This window comes from Carcharodon carcharias, chromosome 6 (assembly GCF_017639515.1).
Source record: "Carcharodon carcharias isolate sCarCar2 chromosome 6, sCarCar2.pri, whole genome shotgun sequence".
Taxonomy (NCBI): domain Eukaryota; kingdom Metazoa; phylum Chordata; class Chondrichthyes; order Lamniformes; family Lamnidae; genus Carcharodon; species Carcharodon carcharias.
In genome coordinates this window covers 176905896-176929866 of record NC_054472.1, presented here as the reverse complement: position 1 = coordinate 176929866, position 23971 = coordinate 176905896, and the positions used below count along the sequence as shown (strand labels likewise).

General features: G+C 44.9%; 1 protein-coding gene across 1 annotated transcript in view; it reads right to left on the bottom strand.

Moving 5' to 3' along the window:
* The window catches only part of LOC121278857 (leucine-rich glioma-inactivated protein 1-like), a 71079-nt gene extending 47457 nt beyond the window's left edge, over window positions 1-23622 (bottom strand). The window contains exons 1-5 of the mRNA XM_041189314.1: window positions 23603-23622; window positions 21479-21515; window positions 20078-20094; window positions 17885-18166; window positions 17501-17572 (exon numbers count right to left, since the gene is read on the bottom strand). Coding sequence (XP_041045248.1) covers window positions 17501-17572; window positions 17885-18166; window positions 20078-20094; window positions 21479-21515; window positions 23603-23622 — 428 coding nt within the window. The remainder of the gene's footprint in view (window positions 1-17500; window positions 17573-17884; window positions 18167-20077; window positions 20095-21478; window positions 21516-23602) is intronic.
* Window positions 23623-23971: the final 349 nt, after the last annotated feature.

Genomic DNA, 23971 nt, shown 5'->3' with positions numbered 1-23971 from the left:
GTGGGATCACTTAGCCCTGTCTTTCGCTGTTTGGAACACAAGCAGTCCTGTGATATAGCTTCACCAGGTTGACACCTCATTTTTAGGTATACCTGGTATTGCTCCTGGCATGCTCTCCTGCACTCTTCATTGAACCAGGATTGATCTCCTGGCTTGATGGTAATGGTAGAGTGGGGGATATGCCAGGCCATGAGGTTACAGATTGTGTATGAGTACAATTCTGCTGCTGCTGATGGCCCACAGCGCCTCATGGATGTCCAGTCTTGAGTTGCTAGATCTGTTCGAAATCTATCCCATTTAGCATGATGGTAGTGCCACACAACATGATAGAGGGAATCCTCAATGTGAAGGCAGGACTTCATCTCCACAACAACCGTGTGGTGGTCACTCCTACCGATTTTGTCATGGACAGATGCATCTGCAGCAGGCAGGTTGGTGAGGATGAGGATCAAGTATGTTTTTCCCTCTTGTTGGTTCCCTCACCATCTGCCGCAGACTCAGGCCAGCAGCTATGTCATTTAGGACTCGGCCAGCTCGGTCAGTAGTGGTGCTACCGAGCCACTCTTGGTGATGGAAATTGAAGTCCCCCACCCAGAGTACATTCTGTGCCCTTTCCATCTCCAAGTGGTTTTAAACATGGAGGAGCACTGATTCATCAGCTGAGGGAGGGCAGTGCATGGCAATCAGAAGGAGGTTTCCTTGCCCATGTTTGACCTGATGTCATGAGACTTCATGGGGTCCAGAGTTAATGTTGAGGACTCCCAGGGCAACTCCCTCCCGACTGTATACCACTGTGCCCACCACCTGTGCTGGGCCTGTCCTGTCAGTGGGACAGAACATATCCAGGGATGGTGATGCTGGTGTCTGGGACATTATCTGTAAAGTATGATTCTGTAAGGATGACTATGTCAGGCTGTTGCTTGACTAGTCTGTGAGACAGCTCTCCCAATTTTGACACTAGCCCTCAGATGTTAGTAAGGAGGACTTTGCAGAGTCGACAAGGCTGAGTTTGCACTTGTCGTTTCTGGTGCCTAGGTCGATGGCAGATGGTCTGTCTGGTTTCATTCCTTTATTGTGACTTTATAATGGTTTGTTATAACTGAGTGGCTTGCTAAACCATTTCAGAGGGTGTTTAAGAGTCAACCACATTGCTGTGGGTCTGTAGTCACATGTTGGCCAGACCAGGTAAAGATGACAGATTTCCTTCCCTAAAGGACATTAGTGAACCAGAAGTGGTTCACCAGAACTGGAAGATTTTGGATGAGCTTAATTTAACCTCTTTCGACCATTGACGACCTAGAAGGCTTGTTCCTTCACCTTCTACCACCATCACTGGTAGTTGTGCTGTTTGGTGTCTATAATGAACAGTTAATCTGGTGATATCTTTTACCTGGATTTCTTCACCTGTGCATGTTTACAACTTGGCAGAAGTTTGTTCCAAGTGTAATTGTTCAGCACTTTTATTAAAATATCCTAAAATGAGTTCTCCTACTATAGTGGTAGAAGCACCCGTCGCTATTTCCATTTTAAGAGTTTACAATTCACTTGCAATGTGACAGTGATTGCCTCTGTCTTTCCAGCTTTCATGTTGAATGAGAAACAAATGTCAGAATTGGTGGTTTTTGGTTCTTCCACACTATATACTTCATTGGACTTTGTCTGTTGCCTGGCAACAATCTCACTTTGCAATGTTTCAACTTTGTCCACTTTTGTGACAAAAATAACACTCCACCTTTTTAAATTGCCAATCATTAGGAGTATTATTGTTTGCATATTGATAAAAATTAGTTTTTGAATTTGCTGCTAAGCTGTTTCCTCTAAATTTTCGTTAGCTGGGGCCATTTCCTGCTTCGCGGCAGAATCCAGGCTTTTCGCGCCACTTTCAGTTGACTATTCCCGGCCGACTGGGAAAATGGTGCCGTTTTGCACACCTTGAATCACTTGTGAATCCCTTATAGCGCTTTCCATCGCAAGTGCCTTTCCTAACACTTTCTTAAATCAAGATCCACTTCAGCCAGAGATCTTCACTGAATAGTATCCTCTTGCACACCAGAGACCAAATGATCCATGAGCATATCATTCAGGGTTTCATCGAAATCACAATATTCCATTAGTTGTTTTAATTTCTTCACATAGGTAGCAATGGTCTCCCCCAGGGCTCTATTCCATGAATTGAAACTGAACCTCTGATTGTGACTGAGGGCTTGGGTTGGAAATGTTGCTTATCGTGGTCTACTAATTCACTGAAGGTCTTCAAATCAGGGGCACAGGGGGCCATCATGCTTCAAATTAGACTGTAGATCTTGCTCCCACAAAAACTCAGGAGAATTGCTCTCCTCTTTTCCTCCCCCACACTTTTGTAGGCTTGAAGTAGAACTCAAGATGTTCTATATATGAGATCAGTCATCTGTGGCTGGCTCAAAGGGATCAATTCTGCCAAACTGTGGCATCATGGATGAGTATATCTTTCTTTCTTTTTAACAAACTTAGATACGTACAACCACTGGGTGAGGGATTGTACCGGATCTGATTTATCCTCATCACCAGTTTGTTATAGAGTTGATTTTCCAGTCAACTTTTCTTGGTGGAAACATTGAATTTTATGTACAAGACAGCAGCAGCAACTACCTGTGTGCATCAAACTCTATGGCCACGATTTCCCGGTCAGTGAGCGGGGGGGCAGGGCCCACTCGCCAACGCATAAAATAACGTGGGATGACGTCGGGCAGAACTCCTGACATCACCCACCTATTCAGGCCATTGACAATGTAATTAAAGTAATTAGTGGACCTGACCGTCCAACCTTAAGGTTGGCAGGCAGGCCGGGAGCCCTGGCGGGCTTTGGAAAAAGCACGAAACCTCATCCACAGGCGGGATGAGGTTTCATGTAGGTTTTTAAAAATTTAATAAAAGTGTAACTAAAAGTGATGGCCATGTCCCAACTCAGAGAAATTTCTTTTCTGTTTTTAACAGTTTTTAATGTGGAGCCGATCTCCCTGAGGCAGCACTTAGCCTCAGGGAGATGAATGTGCTCTTTGGCGCGCTGGGCGGGCCTTAATTGGCCCGCCAATGTAAAATGGCAGCGGCCCCCCCCCCCCCCAATTGGGGGCGCCAATTGGAGGCGGGTCCACCCCTGAACTTCCCCCCCGATGGGAGGAAAATTCTGCCCTATAACTAAAGAAGAACTCTCTTCTAGAGGTTCCGTGTGCTGCTAGCCCATTGATTTACACAGATCATGTGATCTTACAAGGCAGGATTATTCTTAAAGCTACCGTCCTACATTTATCAAAACTATAATTACTATTGCAACCCAACCTGTTAAATTTCAGGTGTTGCTGATATTGGTTTAGTCATATTATATTTTAGGAAATTATGTACATGTACCATTTTACCTTTGAATGCAAAAGTTGTTTTTTTTAAGTGAAGAGGGAATGTAAAATGTAATGTTGTATTAGGCAACAGTTTTGTTATTTTGCCCTTTCTGCTGCCTCTCTGTTGGGAGGTGTAAATAAAGTTGTTCAATAATGGCTGTGTGCTGCGAATCTACATGCTAATCTTTTCACAGTGCAATACACAACAGATAGATTCACCTAAAGATCTCTTGATACCCCACTTCAAGTTACTTTAAATGTAACATTAGCCGGGCACTCTTACTACATCAATTTGATGTTGCCATTTTCTGCGTCAGTAAGATTTTTCTGATTGAGCTGCCAATTAAGCGCAAAAATAATGCCAAGTTCCAGTTTCGCCTCTCTCCTTCTTCCAACAGATAGTATTGGTATTGCCAAGAACTGACCAACTCATCTATCACAGCAGACAAAGTCAAGTGATAAGCAGCACTGAACCTCAAACTGCAGGCAGTAATGCAACTTAATATCATTAGGGTAAATATAGTGATTCAATGCTGCCTGCAGGGAACAGTATCTGAAGGAAATGCAGGTCAGCAAATCAGCACTACAGTGCTGAAGCTCTATTTCCAACCTATACTTCTTCCCAGAGGCTACTCTATTGAGCCCACTCTTTTGAGATTTGACAATACTGGGAACACATAAAGACTTGGAGAAATTGTGCAGGAGTATCACCAGGTAGCTCATATATTTCACCTGCCTAATGCATAAACTTGCTTCAGAAATGATGGCAACTTGCATATGAACTTTCAAGTGATGAAACTGTCTGTAATTGTGTGCAGGATAATTCCCTCCACTTCCCTACTTGCCCTCAATTACATGATATTTGATTTTTCTATTTACTAATGCTGCTAAAAAAAGGCAATATAGGATCCTTCACTTTATTCATTGAGGAATAGAGTACAAAAGCAAGGAGGTTATGCTAAACCCTTTACTGATTACTAAACCATTGTTTAGTTCTCAGCTGGAGTATTGTGTTCAGTTCTGGGCACCACACTTTAGGAAGAATGTCAAGGCCTCAGAGATGGGACAGAAGTGGTTTACTAGAGTGGTACCAGGGATGAGCGACTTCAGTTATGTGGAGAGACTAGAAAATCTGGGGCTATTCTCCTTGCAGCAGAGAAGTTAAGAAATTTGTTGGAGGTGTTTAAAATCACGAACAGTTTTTATAGCCTGAATAAAGAGAAACTATTCCCAGTAGCAGAGGTGCCAATATCCAGAGGACACAGATTCAAGGCAAGTGGCAAAATAACCAGAGGCAGCATGAATGCACCGCCTGAAAGGGTGGTGGAAGCAAATTCAAAAGTAACTTTCAAAAGGAGATTGGATGAATACTTGAAGGGAAAAAAAAGACATCTGTTGGCAAAAAGTAGGATTAATTGCTGTTCACCTATTAATGCTGTGCTTGCTGATCTACACTGGTTCCCAGGTAAACAAGGCCTCAATTTTAAAATTTGCTTCCTTGTTTTCAAGTCCCTCCATAGCCTGGTCTCTCCCTATCTCTGTAATCTCCTCCATTCATCTGCATTCATCTAATTCTGGCCTCTTGTGCATCACAATTTTAATTGCTCCACTGTTGGTGGCCTAGGCCATAAGCTCTGAAATTCCATCCCTAAACCTCTCTACCTCTCTTTCTCTCTCTAAGACACTCCTTAAAAGCTACTTCTTTGATGAGGCTTTTGGCCATCTGCCCTAATATCTCCCTATATGGCTCGGTGTCGTATTTTGTTTTATAGGACCTCTGCAAAGGACCTTGTGACCTTATGTTAAAAGTACTATATGAATACAAGTCATTGTTGTTGCTGTTGTTCAGGGAGGGTAGTACAGTGGTGCCAACCTTGGCTCAATGGAACACCCTCGCCTCCAAGTGAGAGGTGGCTTAAGTTCCAGTCCAGAAATTTGAGCACATATGTCTAGGCTGATATTTCAGTCCAGTACTGAGGGAATATGGGCATGAAAACTAAACTAGAAAAGCACAAAGATTTAAGATTTAAAAATGACATTTCTACAGAAAAGTAAATAATTGGATTAAACTCCCCAAAAAACTAATACTATGCCAATTAAAAAGCACATCAATTAACACCTAAAAAAGTAGTGAAAGGCATGAGATGCATGTAATCGAATACTCTATGGTTCTGTCCTTTGTGTCTATAAATACATCATCTAATTCTCAATGCCTAGAATATGAGCTCAAGGTAAATTAGGCTGGAAGAAACAAAGGATAGATTAATACACAGTAAATTTAAAACGTTCATTAGGAAATATAACTTTACTCAGAGTGCAACAAATTATTGGAAAACTAGAGAAATAGACAAAATGACATTGTGCAGCACTTAGCAATTATGGAAAGGTCAAGAAATGAAGGCATAGCTTAGGCTACAAAGATATGTTGGAATTTGGACTCTATGGCCCAGATTTTCGCCTCCAGGTCAGGTGGGCAGGGAGTATGAGAACTCAACCTTGACAAGTGGCAGCCTGCAGTTCCAATGTTCGTTTGGGGGGGCTGCTGGATTAGAACTTGGGCCCGCCCTCCCAGAACAAGTGCACAAACTGCCGGGTGCGGAGGTGGGCTGGCTGGTAGGCCTGCCTCTGTACTCCAGCACTTTGTTGAATTCAATTAAAACAATGATTAAAACAAAAAACAGCCCTCACAACCCTCACCCTCACACATTTCCCATGCTCCATCCATGCCAGCCTATGCCAACATATCTCTCCCACTAATCCCCATCCCCTCATATCCCCTGTGCCAACTCCCATGCTCCTCTACCCACCCACCCCCCCCCATGGTCACTCTTGCCCCTTATGTTCCCCACATGCCCGTGGCACTTTATAGTCCTATGGCAACTTACTGCCAACCCATGTTCCCCACCCACCACCCTTTGCCCGTAGCCCTCCATGCTAACTCACCTAGTATCCACCATGGGCAAACTTCAGGAGCCATGTTGACACAAAATAAAGTTATGTGTCCATTGATGAAGTCACTATTTTCTACAAAAAACACTCTCATTGATTTTTAAAATAATTCAATACATAGAAATTCCTTCAACTAATCCCTTATGAACATAAACATTTCTATGCTATAACCACTAGGAGCTCTCAACCAAACCGCTCTCATAACAGGCAACCCACTCTGATAATGCTTGTTTGTAAAGTCAGACATTGCAGCACAAATCCTATCATGATAGGATTATGTCAACTGACAGAATAAAATATCAAACACTGATTTTTCTTGAACACTAGACTTTTTTGAAATTTAAGTCCCAGGAAAATTAAATCTATTGACAGCTTTTGACAGTTCCAATGGCTTTTGACAGTTCCAATAAGTTTTGACAGTTCTTTGACAGCTTGACAGTTCGTTGACAGATTTGACTGTTCCTTGACAGCATGACACTTCTTTGACAGCTTCAGCAGTTCCAATGAGCTTAGGCACTTTTTACACACGTCCACATCTAACAATCCAAAGGGTGCCTTAATTCTCTCAAAGGTGTCTCAGGACCACATCCAAAAGGGTACCTTACCTTTACAAAGGCTATCCAAATGAATCCACCAAGTTCAGACCTGCTCTTACCTGGTCTAATCTGCACAGACCAGGTTTCACACTCCTGGCCTACCAAAATCTTACTTCAGTGAAGGCAATTAATGATCTGAAAGGCCAGCTACCTCCGTGAAAATGTGCTGGCACGAAACCAAGCCCCAACTCCAGTCCCGTCCCCGCGAAAATAGAAGACTTAAGATTTTCGGCAATTTCCACTATTTTCGCCATGACAGAGAGCCTCTCCGTCATGGTGAAAATCTGGGCCCGTGTCAATAGTTGGCCCTGATGGAGAGCAGCAGAAAAGAGGGCTATAAGGGTGGGTGTGGGAGGGAGGGGGACCCTTTCAACCAAAAAAGAAACGGGCGAATATTCTCTTCCTGTTCCCCTGAGCTGTCGTGTACCACCTAGTCGGCAAGGGGTCGGCAGGTAGGCCGCACTTGGAGATGAAGGGGGATTCAGCCCCTCCCTCCCCATCCACCTAACCCTGCCCAATCTGTGCCTGCTACAGGCCATGAACACAATCCACCACCATCCCCTGGACGCCCCGACCCTCCCACCAATCCCACCCCCTTCTTCATCCACGTTCCTACTCCTGGAAAAGCTCTAGAGCTGTATACGCCACGTCTCTGTTTCCTTTCTTTGTCCATTGTGTGTGGGGAAATGGCTGTTCCCTGGGAGTGAGGGTCAGGAAAATTGGATCTAATATATTCACTACTTTCATTGTAATTCTCCACAATGTGTACTTCATTTTTTAAAAATTTGTTCTGGGGATGTGGAACAACATTTGCACAGCCATGTTTATTGCTTATCTCCAGTTAACCTGAGAACATTATGAGTCAATCTCACAGTGTGGAACTGGAGTCACATGTAAGCCAGACCCATTAGGGCTGGCAGGTCCTTTTCCATGATGGTGTTAGTGAATACATTTGATTTTTTCATGTCAACATTTGTGTGATGGCAATCAGTAAATTGGACTTGAACTCACAACTCACAGATGGGTTGCTAGACTTATTAATATGGAGTCAGGTGAGTTAGATTTATGTGTTTCTTTCTTCCCAGCCCTTTTCATTGCAAAACTCTAGAATGTCAGGATGTTAAACCTGCATCCATTAGACCCGGCCCAGCCTGGAGATTTTTTTTGAAGATTTTAAATGTGCTGATTTTAATTTTCATCATCATCACAGCATTTGTCCATCAATTAAGGTTAATTTGTCATGTTTTTCCCTATATCTTAATAGGCAGCTACGCTGCGTGTCCTGGCAGTCACCCAGTCAGATCAGGAAATCCCCAGGTTTGCGTGGTGGTCTGTACCATGTTAGCTTAGTTCACAAAAAAAAGGAGCGCTTATCATGAGTGTCCTTGAGTAAGGGATGGAAAAATTAGTGAGGATTCCTGCTGCTGATTGTTCTACAGTAATTCATGTTGACCATGCGCATGAATAAGTGCATGATGAGGACATGGTCACACACAGATGGGAGAATTCTCATTGAAAGTAGCACAGCAGGTTTCTCATACAGACATGATGAATGCCTGCCTGGAAAGTTGCTAAATGACCATGAAGGAAAAAAGATCAGAGAGACAAAGAAAGCTTTGTAAAAAAAATTGAGCAAGCAGAAACTTTTCTACTCACTATGTAACTTGTTCTCAACCTGCAGGGATAGCCCCGTCTTTCCCTGGCTCTCCTCAATTACCACAGCTGATACCAAGAAGAGTAGGAATGTGAATCAGTGCATAGGCACCATAAAGGAGATAGTGGACTGCCCACCTTACTCTAGCAGGAAGGTCAGGCAGCAGTCAATGCACCAAGTTTGCTGCCTCCAGTGTTTTAAACATGATTCAAATCCAATATACATATTTATGGTTAAATCTGGGTTGTTACAGCAGTTAAAACAGTTAATAACCACTATAAATAAAAGCAAAATACTGCAGATGCTAGGAATCTGAAACAAAAATAGAAAATGCTGGAAAAACTCAGCAGATCTAATAGCATCTGTGGAGAGAAATAAAGCAGAGTTAACGTATCGAGTCAATATGACTCTTCTTTACAGCTAAAGAGAAGAATTTTCCCCCCATTGGGGGGGAAGTGCAAGAGCGCGCGGGGGCTGTTGTGTCTCAGATCGGCGCCCGCAATCGGGGGCGCGCCACCACTTTACATGGGCAGGCCAATTAAGGCCCACACAGTGGACGCTCCCTGTGCGGGCGGAGGGGATTCCCTCAGCCGAGCGTGAGCTCTTTCGTGCATGCGCATGAAAGAGCGGACTCATCTCCCTGAGGCTAAGTGCTGCCTCAGGGAGATCAGCACCAAATTTAAAAATGGTAAGCAAAATTTCCCTGACATGTCCCCTTTTGTGACACTGTCACATGAGTTGGGATGTGTCCATCAATTTAAATCAAACATTTATAAAATTTTTAAAAACTCTCATAAAATCTCATCCCGTCCGTGGATGAGGTTTCACACTTTTTCTGATGCCTGCCAGGGCTCCCAGCCTGCCTGCCAACCATAAGGTTGGACGGGCAGGTCCATTAATGAGGTTAATGACTTTGTCAATGGCCTCAATAGGCCGATGACAGGTCGGTGGGTGCACAGCTGATTCGGCTGCACCCCTGCCAACCTGAAAATTGAAATGCCGGGAGCTCCGCCCAATGTCATCCCGCATCATTTTATGCGCGGCGAGCAGGCCCCTCCCCCCCCGCTTGCCGACCTAAAGATCCCGCCCAAAGAGAAATAAATGTGATGAAACTTATACTGTTTAAGGAGAGTGGGCCAGGTGAAGCTGGATAGAAGGCCAGTGATAGATGGAGACAAAGGAGAGATTGTCACCTTGGATGGTGAGGAGGGAGGAGGTAAAGGGGCAGGTGTTGCACCTTCTGCTATTGCATCGGAAGGTGCCATGGGAGGAGGATGAGGTGTTGGGGGGTGATGGAGAAGTGGACCAGGGTGTCCCGGAGGGAATGGTCCCTATGAAATGCCGACGGGGGTGGGGGGGGGTGGGTGAAGGGAAGCTGTGGTTGATGGTGGCATCATGCTGGAGTTTGTGGAAGTGGCGGAGGATGATCCTTTGAATGCAGAGGCTGGTGGGGTGAAAAGTGAGGACAAGGGGGACCCTATCATGGTTCTGCGAGGGAGAGGCGTGGGAGATGGGTCGGACATGGTTGAGCATGTCCATGGGTGGGAAACCTCGGTTAAGGAAGAAGGAAGATAGGCCAAGTAGTGGATGGTGTGGAGGACAGCCATAATCTCCAAAACGATATAGATGGGTTGGTGGAGTGGGCGGTAAAGTGACAGATGGATTCTAACATAGAGAAGTGTGAGGTCATACATTTAAGGAGGTCAAACGGTTACAGGGATTACACAATGAATGGGAATATACTAAGAGGGGTAGATGAAGTGAGAGATCTTGGCGTACAAGTACACAGGTCCCTCAAGGCAGCAGTTCAAGTAGACAAGGTTGTAAAGAAGGCATATGGAATGCTCTCCTTCACTGGCAGAGGTATAGAATATAAAAGTAAGGATATAATGTTGGAATTGTATAACATACTGGAGAGGCCACAACTGGAGTATTGTGTGCCGTTCTGGTCACCACATTACAGGAAGGACGTTAAAACTCTGGAGAGAGTACAGAGGAGGTTTACAAGAATGTTGCCAGGGTTAGAAAAGTGTAACTACAAGGAGAGATTGGATAGGTTGGGGTTATTCTCCTTAGAACAAAGAAGGCTGAGAGGTGACTTGATTGAGGTGTACAAAATTATGAGGGGAATAGATAGAGTGGGCAGGATAAAATTGTTTCCCTTGATGGAGAATTCTAGAACCAGGGGATATTGGTTCAAGATAAGTGGCAGAAGGTGTAGGGGGGACATGAGGAAGAACCTTTTTACACAGAGGGTAGTGGGTGTCTGGAATTCGCCGCCCAAGTTGGTGGTAGAGGCAGAAACTCTAAACTCTTTTAAAAAGTACCTGGATCTGCACCTTAAGTGCTGTAAGCCACAGGGCTATGGGCCGGGTGCAGGAAGGTGGGATTAGAAAGGGCACCTGGGTGTCCTCAGGCTGGCATGGACAAGATGGGCCAAATGGCCTCCTTCTGTGCTGTAACTTTTCTATGGTTCTATGGTTCTATGTCCGAAGCGCCGTTTTGGAAAGTGGCATCATCAGAACAGATGCGACGGGGGCGAAGGAACTGAGAGAATGGGCTGGAGTCCTTACACGAAGGAGGGTGTGAGGAGCTGTAGTCGAGGTAGCTGCGGGAGTTGGTGGGCTGGTAATGAATATTGATGAACAGTCTTATCACCAGAAATTGAGACAGAGGTCAAGGAAGGGAAAAGAGATGGACCATGTGAAGGTAATGGAAGGGTGGAGATGGGAAGCAAAATTGATAAATTTTTCCAGGTCCAGACAAGAGCATGAAGCGGCATCGAAACAGTCATCGATGTACCGAAAAAGAGTTGTGGGAGGAGGCCTGAGTAGGACTGAAACAAGGAATGTTCCACATACCCCATAAAGAGACAGGCATAACTGGGGCCCATGCAGGTACCTATAGCCACACCTTTTATTTGGAGGAAGTGAGACAATTTTAAGGAGAAATTGTTCAGTAAGAGAACAAGTTCAGCCAGACAGAGAGTGGTGGTGGATGGGGATTGTTTGGGTCCCTGTTCAAGGAAGAAGCTGAGAGCCCTCAGACCATCCCGGCGGGGGATGGAGGTATAGAGGGATTGGACGTCCATGGTGAAGAGGAGGCAGTTGGGACCAGGGAATTGGAAATTGTTTATATGATGTAGGGCATCAGAGGAATTGTGGATGTAGGTGGGAAGAGACTGGACAAGGGGAGAGAGAACGGAGTCAAATGAGTTCCGTGGGGCAGGAACAGGCTGACACGATCTGTCTACCAGGACAGTCCTGTTTGTAGGTTTTGGGGAGGAGGTAGAACCTTTTTCCAGCATTTTCTGTTTTTCTAACAACCACTGTATCAGGTTGCTGAGTATTTCCAGCATTTTCTATGTTTACTTCTAATTTCCAGCATCTGCCATATTTTGCTTTAGTATTAGCATCCTGTTTCCATGCAGTACAAATTGTTGTTCCCTTTGAAAATCTGTCCCGATGAGTACAAGACGAAAAGCTTTGACAGCATGTCTCTTTCGTCCGCAATAGTCATTGAATAATTAATGTTAATGAAAACAGGAAATGCTGGAAAAACTCAGCAGGTCTGGCAGCATCTGTGGAGAGAGAAACAGAGTTAACATTTCGAGTCCATGGGCAGAATTTTCCCCACGTCAGGGGGAAAGTTCAGGAGCGGGCGCATGCAGGCGTGCCTCCGATCAGGGGCGCACCGCCAGTTAAGGTCCCTCCAGTGTGACGTCCTCCAGGAAGCTCTATGTGCTCCCTGTGCAGACGGGAAGGGATTCCCTAAGCCAAGGGAATGCTAAATGCTGCCTCAGGGAGATCGGCGCCAAATTCAAAAATATTAAATATGGAAACATAAAATTTCCCTGACATGTCAGAGTTGGCACGTGTCCATCACTTTTAATTAAACTTTTATTAAATTTTTTTAAAACCTACATGAAACCTCATCCTGCCCGTGGATAAGGTTTGATGCTTTTTCAGAAGCCCGCCAGGGCTCCCGGCCTCTCCCGCCAACCTTAAGGTCGGACGGGCAGGTCATTTAACGAGTTAAATGACTTTTTAAATGGCCTCAATTGGCCGTTGACAGGTCGGCGGGCGCACAGCTGATTCGGCTGCACCCCCGCCGACCTGAAAATGGAAATGACGCGGGGTGAAGTGGGAGTTCCGCCCGATGTCATCCTTCGCCAATTTACGCGTCGGCGAGCGAGTCCTGCCCCCGTCACTCGCCAACCTCAATATCCTGCCCCGCATGCTTCTCTCTCCACAGACGCTGCCAGACCAGCTGAGTTTTTCCAGGATTTCCCGTTTATATTTCAGATTTCCAGCTTCTGCAGTATTTTGCCTTTATCTCGTTGGATAATTAGATCATTAGGATAGCTAATTGGTTAAGTTCAGAATCACCCATCCAGCATGCTGTTTCATGGAAACAGGAGGAGACAGAGAACTAATTGAGTTTTGACAAATAGAGAAAACCTTAATTAGGTGAAGGAAGTACCTTTCCCTGGGGTACATGTACTGGTTCAGTAAAAATACTTATTTTTCCTGCATCCCGTAGGGTTTCACTGACATTGAGCATTCTAACATTCACCACATACACTGCACTCCGATTGTTTTTAGCTAGCAGCTGCAGAACATCTGGCAAATGGTTCTTTGAGTTTGTGAGTAGTTAATTTGATGCCACGCATGGTTGCATTCATGTCATATTGAAGAAAGAAATCTGGATTTAATCGTGACCCAGTGAGAGTTCGGAAGAACATCTTAATAGTAACAGAAAACCTAACAACAGCTTGCAAACCTGTAAACATGTAAAATTGACAGGCAGGGAAGGACCAGCTGGTTAAGCCTATCCACAGTTCATGATGGCAGGGGTCTCCTGCCAGGATACTTCCCAACCCATGCAGCCACATAATCTCCTGGGAAAGGTAGAAAAAGAAGGAAAAACAAACTAGCTACAATAATAATAACAACAACTTGAATTTAGATTAAGCCTTCAACGTAGTAAACCATTCCATGGTGTTTCAAAGGAGCATTATCAAACAAAGTTTGACACCAAGCCACATAGGAGATATTCAGATAGGTGACCAAAAGGTTGGTCAAAGAGTTAGGTTTTAAGTAACATTTTAAAGGATGAGAGAGAGGGGGAGAGATTTGGGAAGGGAATTCTAGAGCTTAGGGCCAAGGGAGCTGAAGGCATGGCCGCCAATGTTGAAGCAAAAAATATCTGGGTTGCACAAGAGGTCAAAATTGGAGGAGTATAGAAATCTCAGATGGTTGTAGGGCTGGAAGATGTCATAGGGATCAAAGATTAGGACCCATGGGATTGGTGGTGGTGCATTAGCATAGATTAAGGATTGCTTAATGGACAGTATGCCTGCCAAACTGAAAGTCTATAGATCGATATTCCAGCCTACTCTACTCTATGAATGCGAGACATGGACTGTGTAACAGTGTCATGCCAAGAAACTCAACCACTTTCACTTGAGCTGCCTTCAGAAGTTCCTGAAGATCAAAAATGGCAGGAGAAAATACTAGATACTAAGATGCTCTCCCAAGCTGGCATCCACACCATAGTGAGACAATCACAATGCAATTCGACTGGTCATGTAGCCAGAGTGCCTGATACTCGCTTACCAAAGTGAATCTTCTATGGAGAGCTTGAGTTTGGGTGTGCTCTCATGGTGGTCAAAGGTAGCATTACAAGGATACTCTAAAGGCTTCAGTTAGGAGTTTTGATATCAACTCAAAATTCTGGGAGAAGCTCACCCAGGATTGTTGCACCTGGTGCAACCAAATAAAAAGCAGTGCGGCTACCTTCGAATGCAAGTGCTTATCAGAAGCAAAGAGAAAATGCAAAGGGAGTAAATCTCGAGCCAACAACTCATCTAAAACCCAATCATCTCCTGTCTTATTTGCATCAGAACCTTCGAGGCAAAGATCAACCTTAGCAATCATCTACGTCCCCATCGAACCCTACCAAACACTCCACCTGATGAACATGGTCATCTTCACTTGAAGGATGAACAACACAATGGACAGAATACAGAAAGCAGGAATTAACAGAACATTTTTAGGTTGTTAGGCGGGGGAATCTGCAAGGACCAGTACTTGAACTGCAGCTATTTACAATCTACGTTGATGACTTAGATGAGTATAAAGTATTCAAGTTTGCTGACGATGCAAAGTTTGGTGGCAAGTAAACAGTGGAGAAGACACAAAGAGGCTGCACAGGGATACAGATAGGTTGGGTGAGTGGAAAAGAAGGTGGCAGATGGTATACTACGTGATGAAGTAGAAACTAGTGCTTTGGTAAGGAAAATAAAAAAAGATACTTTTTGAATGGTGAGAGATTGAGAAGCATTTGCATTCAGAGGATGTCCTTGTACACGACTCACAAAAAGTTAGCATGAAGATACAGCAAGCAATTAGAAAGGCAAATGGCGTGTTAGCTTTTGTTAAAAAGGGATTGGAGTATAAAAGTAAAGAAGTCTTACTACAATTATATAGGGCTTTGATGAGGCTGGAGCAGTGTGTGTAGTTTTGGTCTCCTTACCTCAGGAAGGATGTGTTTGCATGAGAGGAAGCACAACAAAGTTAGCTAGACTGGTTCCTGAGATGAGGGGATTGTCCTATGAGAAGAGATTAAGCAGATTAGGTCTATATTACCTGGAGTTAGGAAGAATGAGAGTTGATCTAATTAAAACATATAAAATTCTTAAAAGGCTTGACAGGGTACATGCTGAGAAAATGCTTCCTTTGCTGAGGAATCTAGAACATGAGGTCACAGTCTCAAAGCAAGGAGCTGGCCATTTAGCACTCAGATGAGGGGAAATTTCTTCACTCAAAAGGTTGTGAATCTTTGCAATTCTCTACCCCAGGGAGCTCTGGTTGCTCAGCCATTAAGCATATTCAAAACAGAAGTCAATTTTTGGGTTCAGAGGGAACTAAGGGTTTTGGGGATAGTATGTGAAGGTGGAGTTGAGGTAGATCAGCCATAATCTTGTTGAATGGTGGAGCAGGCTTGAAGAACCAAGTGGTCTATTCTGGCTCCTATTTCTTATGTTCTTATGAAGAAAAAAATTACTCTGGAAAATTCCCCTCCCATCCCTTCAGATGATAAAGACTAATTCAAGAGATCACATGAATTAAAGGTTATTGATAAATTCAGTTACCTTCTACTGGTGCAATTCCAGTCAAGGACCAATCCAGCCCCTTCTTGAAGGTACACAGAGTATCAATATGCACCACACCAGCCGGCAACTTCTTCCACAAGCTTTATGACCCATCATATTACCAGAAAACTTAAAGGTCAGGTGACAGGCTGGTAATATTTTTTGATCTTCCCCTTACCTTCTTGACCCCACCAAGCCTACAATTCTTGAAGATTGAGGCAAGTTAGAAATCTGGGTACAGAGGTCAGCCTTGGCTCAGTGGGTAGCACACAACCCAAAAAGTTGTAGATTTGAGTCCTACTCCCGAAACTTATGCACATAATCTAAGCAGACACCATAAAAGATCCCTGGCACTATTTTGAAGAAGAGGGGAGTTCTGGCCAATATTAATCCCTTGGCCAATGTCACTAAAATAGTAGATTATTTGATTGTTATTTCATTGGTGTTTGGGGGAGATTGCTGTGTATCCTACATAACAACAGTGACTATATTGCAATAGTATTTCATTGGCTGTAGAATGCTAACTCCTTCCCCTCTTCCTACTTTTCCCATGTTACTTGGGGTCACCACAATGCTGGTTGATCACCTCCATATCAATCATAATTTTTTTCTAAAAAAAGCAGGATTTCACAGCCAAATGCCTTTCCTGCTACTAACCTTCCACATTTTTGTTTCAGGCTGGGGGCCACTAGCCCTGATATACATTGGCTCACCTGCACTGGTGGCTGGATTCTTTCATAGCCAACAAGTTGGGATTTGAACCTGGGATCTTCCAGCTCAGAAGCGGACAGCTACCCACTGAGCTACTCCAGCTCTACAAGCTAGTTTCCTCTCTATCGTGGTAAGAATGGGCTACCTGCAGGTGGTCAATCTAGCCACCATAAGCAATCTCTGATGACCGACAAGTGGTATGTCACATGTAAGGCTCCTAGTCCAGTACAAGATGCACTAAGAGGTTTTTTATAGTCATAATTATGCAGATTAATGTTCAAATTATCTATCAAAGTGAATCTTCATACAAGTCTATTTTCAATGTTACTCCTACAGTACTGCCTTGGACCTGAAATACTTTTTTTTGAAGAAATTTCAGTTTTTACAATGTCCTACTCAATCAACCCTCCTTCACAGCAGTATTGAGCTAATTCTTCTAAATAAAAAGTAATCCTGCACTGTTACAAATTTTGCTGCAGTAATATTCCTGCAGTTCTTGTGGGATTGAGAAACTAAAGGTTTATGATTCCTTTATTGAGTTTGGATGCAATACCCCAGATACTTAAATATCTCTTTCTCTCCAAATATTACAAAGTTATTGGGAAGGATTTGCATTGCATTTTGTGGATCTCATCACCAACATCTGAGTCAAAACTAATGTGTTTTTAATACACTACTTGGAGATTAATATGTAAAAAAAATACAAATCATAAGTTCTTCTTATACAATGTAACAACACTGATAATTTACACCTATTGCTTTTGAGTTTCCAAATGCAGATATCTGTAATATTGAATATATCCCTCTTTATTTTTTTTAAATTACACTACGATTTAAAACAGTCTTGTTGATTATTTTACCATTTCCAATGAAAATTTTAGTATTAACCACTCCTTGTACTTGACTTTGTTAAATTATCCCAGGGACAGCAACTGCTGCAATATTAAACCCCTCCTAACATACCCTCTAACTAATACAGTCGCTGCCTCAACGCCACAAAATTATATGAAAAGAGTCTTCATTAATCTACTGAATAAACACAGAAAAGGAGCTGTGATCTTACAGGAGCTGCAGCGAGGGCATGTGTAAAAAGCTGCCTTGTGGGATTGCACTGAAACCAGACTTCACAAACGACCTGTAAACAAAACACACCAATTAAAATGTCAGAATTCTGCACCCTTTCAATCAATCGAATCACGTACATTTGTCGACTGTCTACACGTCCATCATCATTTGACAGCAACATCGAAATATTCCACAACACCATTAACAATTCGGCAATCTGCATTCGCAGTAGTCTATTTTTAGATGCTGTGACACAAGGGTGTAACATAGGTGAGATGCTTTCAACAGTCATGCAACATTATATAATAAACACAGCCTAGCTTCTCTGCTTCCATTAATGTCAAATGACAGTAAAATTATATGCCACAGATATAGTACTTACAAGGAAACTACACCGGGAGGAAAATTGTGAGGGATGGATTTCCTATTTTCACATAAAGCGTTATCCTTGGAGCAAGTGCATCCTGCAGGACATCTCATCTGCTTAGATGTCTTTGCTTCGATTAAAAGCAACAGATACATAATCCACAAGAGCAAGCAGAATCTTTTTATGGCATTTTCCATTCTTCCATACACTTCTTGTGCGATCAATGCAAAGAATACCCCAGAACTGGCCGATGCTTTAATCCTGCGTCTGAAAAGCCAAACTCTGTTTCTCAAATGCCTACAACAACATTTCAACTGATTTATATTTCACTAGTGCAGCAGAGCTCCTCATTCAGTGGTCTGTTTCCATTCCACCAACATGAGGGTGAACCCAAGAAATGATTTCTTATCGATGGCAATACAAAACCTCTAGCCCCTTTTATTTATGTTAATGTATATATTTTTTAAATCTCTGTAACCCTGCATTACCTTTATTGAATCAGTTTTTACCCCCGAGTTATTTATCTGCATTTTACATTTTTGCAAAATGTCATGTGGACCCTTTGGAATAAAATGGTATATTCTGAAATCCTCTGGGAATTTATTAAAGGAAATGTTATGGATGGATCTTCAATCCCAATACACTGTTCATCTACTGTATGTGTAGAGGTGCAGTGAGAAAAATTAAATAGAGCATACTGTAATACAACGGTAACCATAGAAAGCATCCTGCACCATTAATACTGTTAGTGCGGAAGCCTTTTCAATAAAAACTGATGAGGTTTACAGAGCACCCTGAGAAATTGTGTCATTATGAAGCCTACAAATAAATTCATGCGCAATATTTAATATTATGCTAAATATATATTGTCATTCCCAAGTAATGACAATTGATTTAAAATCTAAACTTAAAGATTACAGCTGCAATACCTGTAAAAATCCAATTCTGTACTTCAGCTCTTTACACCTGCAAAGCTATATTTTGCTTTGAATAGAGAAAGCTCAGACTATTTTAATGTGTTGCTGCTTGCAAAGCTAAATGTAATGCATCATATTGTGAGTTGCATGTACATGACACATATGCAAAGTAATTTCTATTTTTAGCTACAGTGTTAACAGTGTGATACAGAAGATGCTGTGCTGACAAGCAGAACAAGCGAGGGTTCATGTTGTTGATTTCCCACTTGAGTCACTGAGCAGAAGGAACAAGCAAGAGGCGAGCGAAGCTCAGAGGTATCTGAGAGCAGAAGAGTCTCACCTATTTCTTATGGAACAGTTCAAGATCAGCATTAGCTGATATGTGACAGCAGGCTATACACTAAGTCAATACATTCCAAAAATAATTCATTGAGTGAAGTTTTTTGAGACATTTTGATATAATAAGACATAAAAACCTACTTAACAATACAAAGAAGGAGTTGCAAATGCAGACTGTGTGACCGCTTTGCGGAACACCTTTGGTCTGTCCTCAAGCATGACCCAGACCTCCCTGTCACTTGCCATTTCAACACTCCACCCTGCTCTCATGCCCACATGTCCGCCCTTGGCCTGCTGCAATGTTCCAGTGAAACTCAACGCAAACTGGAGGAACAGCACCTCATCTTCCGACTAGGCACTTTACAGCCTTCCAGACTGAATATTGAGTTCAACAATTTTAAATCATGAACTCTCTCTTCCATCCCCACCCCCTTTCCGATCCCCTTTTTCCAATAATTTATATAATTTTTTCTTTTCCCACCTATTTCCATTATTTTTAAATGCATTTCCATCCATTGTTTTATCTCTACCTTTCAGCCTATTTCGATCCCTTCCCTCCACCCCACCCCCACTAGGGCTATCTTACCTTGCTCGTCCTGCTTTCTACCCTTAATGTCACCTATTAGCACATTTCTTAGATAATATCACCACCGTCAACACCTCTTTGTCTTTTTGTCTATGACATCTTTTGGCAATCTCTACCTATCACTGGCCCTCTATCCAGCTCTACTTGTCCCACCTCCCCTTAAACCAGCTTTTATTTCACCTCTCTTCTATTTTTCCTTAGTTCTGTTGAAGAGTCATATGGACTCGAAACGTTAACTGTGTTCCTGTCTGTAGATGCTGTCAGACCTGCTGAGTTTTTCCAGGTATTTTTATTTTTGTTTTGCATTTCTATGTTGACTTTCACAACCTCAGGACATCCTAAACCACTTTACAGCCAATGAAGTACTCTTTGAAGGGTAGTCGCTGTTGTCGTAGAGCGATAGCACAGAATTTTACGACCCAAGGGCGGGCATAAAGTAACACGCCATGACGTTAGGAGAGCGTCCCGACGTCATTGCGCAGTCACGCGATATTTCGGTCGGTGGGTGAGAGTGGGTGCTGGAGCCGTGCCCGTTAATTAAGAGGCCATTTAAGGCCATTAAAAAGCCAATTGATGCCAGTTTTTCATTGCCCATGCGATTTCGTGCTTGTCGCACTGGCAAAGTGGGCAGGTGGCCAGCCGACATTTTCAAAGACCTCGTTCATGGGCAGGATAAAAAGGGTGAGCAGCATTGCCAGTGTCCGTTTGGTACATAATTTCCTACTGGGGACTTATTGGTACTTGGCAGCTTCATCTCTATTCGGGGCTTCATTCTTAGCATTTCCAGGCTTCATTTCAGGACTGCTTGGTGTCTCCAAGGCCCCCGGGGGATTAGACTGTGTGGATCCTTCCAGGTATCTGGCAGCCTTCCGTTACCCTGGTAAGTGGATTGTGGTCTCCGCTGGTGGCACCTCCTCTGAGGAGGGGCAGAAGGGAAAGGAGGCCAGGTGTCCCAATGCAGATTCCATGGGAGCGATCGGCGGGAGGAGAGGTGCAGGCACAAGGGGCGCAAGGCCAGCAGGAAGTCCAAGGTGGAAGGGGCCTCAGAAGATGCATTATCCTGCTGCCAGGGTTTACAGGCGGCTACCTCAATAGGTCGGAGGTGCAATGCCGCAGGAGTCTCCACCTCTCAAGGGAGACAGTGACCTCCATTGGTCAGCTGATTGGGCCTGAGATCAGCTCCGACTATGTGGGTGGACACCCCATGCCAGTGGCTCTGAAGGTCACAGTGGCCCTCAACTTCTATGTCTCCAGCTCTTTCCAGGCCTCAGTGGGGGATCTGTGTGGAGTCTCCCAATCAGCTGTCCACAGTTGTGTCAAGCTGGTGACAGAAGCTCTGTTCAGGCGGGTAATGACATTTATTCCTTATCATACAGACGAGGCCTGCCAGAATGAACAAGCCAGAGACTTTGCAGCAATTGTTGGCTTCCCTCGCGTCCAGGGTGCAATAGACTTCATACGTGTGGCCATCAAGGCACCAGCAGGTGAGCCCGGTGCCTTCATCAACAGGAAGGGCTTCCACTCAATGAACGTGCAGATGGTGTGTGATCACAGGATGCAGATTCTGCAAGTCTGTGCAAGGTACCTTGGCAGTTCCCATGACGCTTATATCCTGAGACACTCCCAGGTGCCGAGGCTCTTCAGTGCTCCAGCCCAACTGGATGGACGGTTGCTGAGAGACAAGGGCTATCCGTTAAAGAGGTGGCTCATGACACCTCTCCGCCACCCAAGAACAGAGGCAGAGCAATATTACAATACGAGTCAGACCTCCACAAGGGCAGTGATAGAAAGGACCATAAGTCTTCTCAAGATGCACTTCCGATGCCTGGACCGTTCAGGGGGTGCACTACAGTACCCACCCCAGAGCAGGTGTCACTTATAGTGGTTGCATGCTGCGCTCTCCACAATCTGGCACCAGTAAGGGGGAACTCATTGGAGGAAGAGTATCTTGGCCCAGCTGCAGAGGCCACAGATGATGAGTCCAGTAGTGAGTCAGAAGAGGAGCACGGTGAGGAGAATGCTGTGGGCATGGAGGCGGCTTTGGTAACCTCCAGGGAGTCAGGGATGCCTTGATCCAACGCTCCTTCAGCTAGGCCACTAAAGATCAGCTTCGACTGCATACCAGGGCTGCCTCCTCCATCCTGGATGTCTGAAATGACCCTTTCATTTGAACCTAAAGTCCACGCAGTGCCTATGCAATAAAAAGTAGAGCCACTCATGTCCAGCATCACATACTGGCCTACCCTGCACCAAAAATATAAAAAGGTGAAGCATTCTCGGGCCAATACGACAATCTTTATCGCATTTTGACAAACCAAAAAAATTTACATAACCTTTTCTGGTTTTTGTTCCCAGACCAAACATAAATTAACAAAAAATCACCCCTGAACTGTCCCTCTTGTGCTCATGGTGCCTTTAACTTATGTTTACGAATGCTACGTTTTGGTGCTCCCCCAGTTGCTGGCATTTGCATTGGAGACAGGCTGCTGACTCTGCTGTCCTATTGGTCTTGATGACCTTAGCAGCTGTCCTCTGGTCAGTGGAGTCTGTGCTGGCCCTGCCTGGGAGGAAGTGGCCAGTGCCACGGCTGGTATCTCCCCAGTCGCCGCAGCCTCATCAGATGTCACGGCCACTGGTGGAGGAGCGGGGGAACTGCTGCCATCATCCAGAGTGCCCTGAGAGGAGCCCACAGAGATGACAAGCAGCTCGTGCGTCAATATGAGGTTGCCCTGGGTCTCTCTGCTCACCAGTGATGGATGGGCACCTAGCTGGGATACTTGGTGGCCCATCTATCTCCCACACTGGCACCGACCACCTGCGGTCAGTGCCCTGTGTGAGGGCTTGCAGGTACAAGCATAACCCCAGGAACCCCTGATTCTGTCCATGGAGCTGCATCTCCATGATAGTTGCCACTCTCTCAATGGTAGGAGGCAGTGCGCACGGCCATGAGGATCAGCGCACTGCTCATGCTCCGTATGGACTCCTCCACAACAGGGTCTCCATGGCATGCAGACCCTCGTGAATCTCCGCCAGATCCTCCCGCACATCTTGCTGGACATCCAGCATCTGCCACCTAATGGACAACCCCAGAGGCTCATCATCTGCCTTCAACCGAGCATTGTCCTGGTCCCCAGCAGTCCTCCAACTTCTGGCACCCTGGGCACTCTCTGCCTCTGTGTACACCAGAAAAGAGTGTGAAGTGTCCTCACCAATGTGCACCAACATTCTAGCAGCCGATCTAATGCCCACCGAGGTGCTGGTTTCTGCGCCGGTGCCTGCTTCAGACAGAAGATGTGACACAGGTGCAAGTGAAGCCCAGTGTTCCTCCGGAGTCAGGGATGGCCTCTCGGGGTCCACAGAGAGGAACCTAAAAGGGAGAAGGAGGACATGTGTCATTAGTTCAATTCACTACACTGTCACTGTGCATGTTAGGGACCCTGGTGAGGTAATGGAGATCTGCATCATGGTGCCATTGTCTCTCAATGATCAATGGGGTCTCCAGGTTTGAGGCTCCCATCAATGAAGGGACTACACTAGAAAGGATGCACAGTCCAAAACTCTCACTTCTGTGTGCATGGCATTCTTACATTCGTCTGGCACCCCCACCTGTCCACGCTACAGGGAACGTGCCGGCTCTTGAGCGCGAGGCCATCCTGCTCAAACCTGGTCAGCAGCAGCAGGTTGGGCAGGGGCTCCGCCTGTACACGGCCTCTCTGACTGGTTATGGCTCATCTTCTCCTGAAAGGACAGAGGAGCATTGATTAGTCCCCTCTCTACCTACAGCAACATTGCAGCCTGACCCCAACCCCAGCTGAGGAACACCTCGCAGGGCACATCCAAGTCATGCTCCTCGAGCCGCAAGGCACTCAGCCCAAGCAGCCAGGGCTTGACCCCTTGGCCAGCTCTGGCATCATTGACAGTTGGCACTCAGACTCTAACGCCCCTGAGGTCCACAGGGGGTTGGCCAGACCTTAACACTTCACCACACTCATCCATGCCAATATGGTACACGCCCTTCCTGAGTTCAGCAGGTCATTGAATCGCATCCAGCACTGCACCCATTTGCACCGCACCATATCGTGGCTGCTCACCAGCGCAGTCACCTCCCCCGTGCCCTTTTGGCGAGGTGCAGGGGCCTCCTCCTCCCATCTCTGGGGACAAGGGTGTCCCTCCTGACAGCCACCTCCTCCAGCAGGGCAGCGAGGCACTCATTTGAAAAGCAGGGGGGGTCCAATTACCCACCCGACCTGCCCTCCCGCC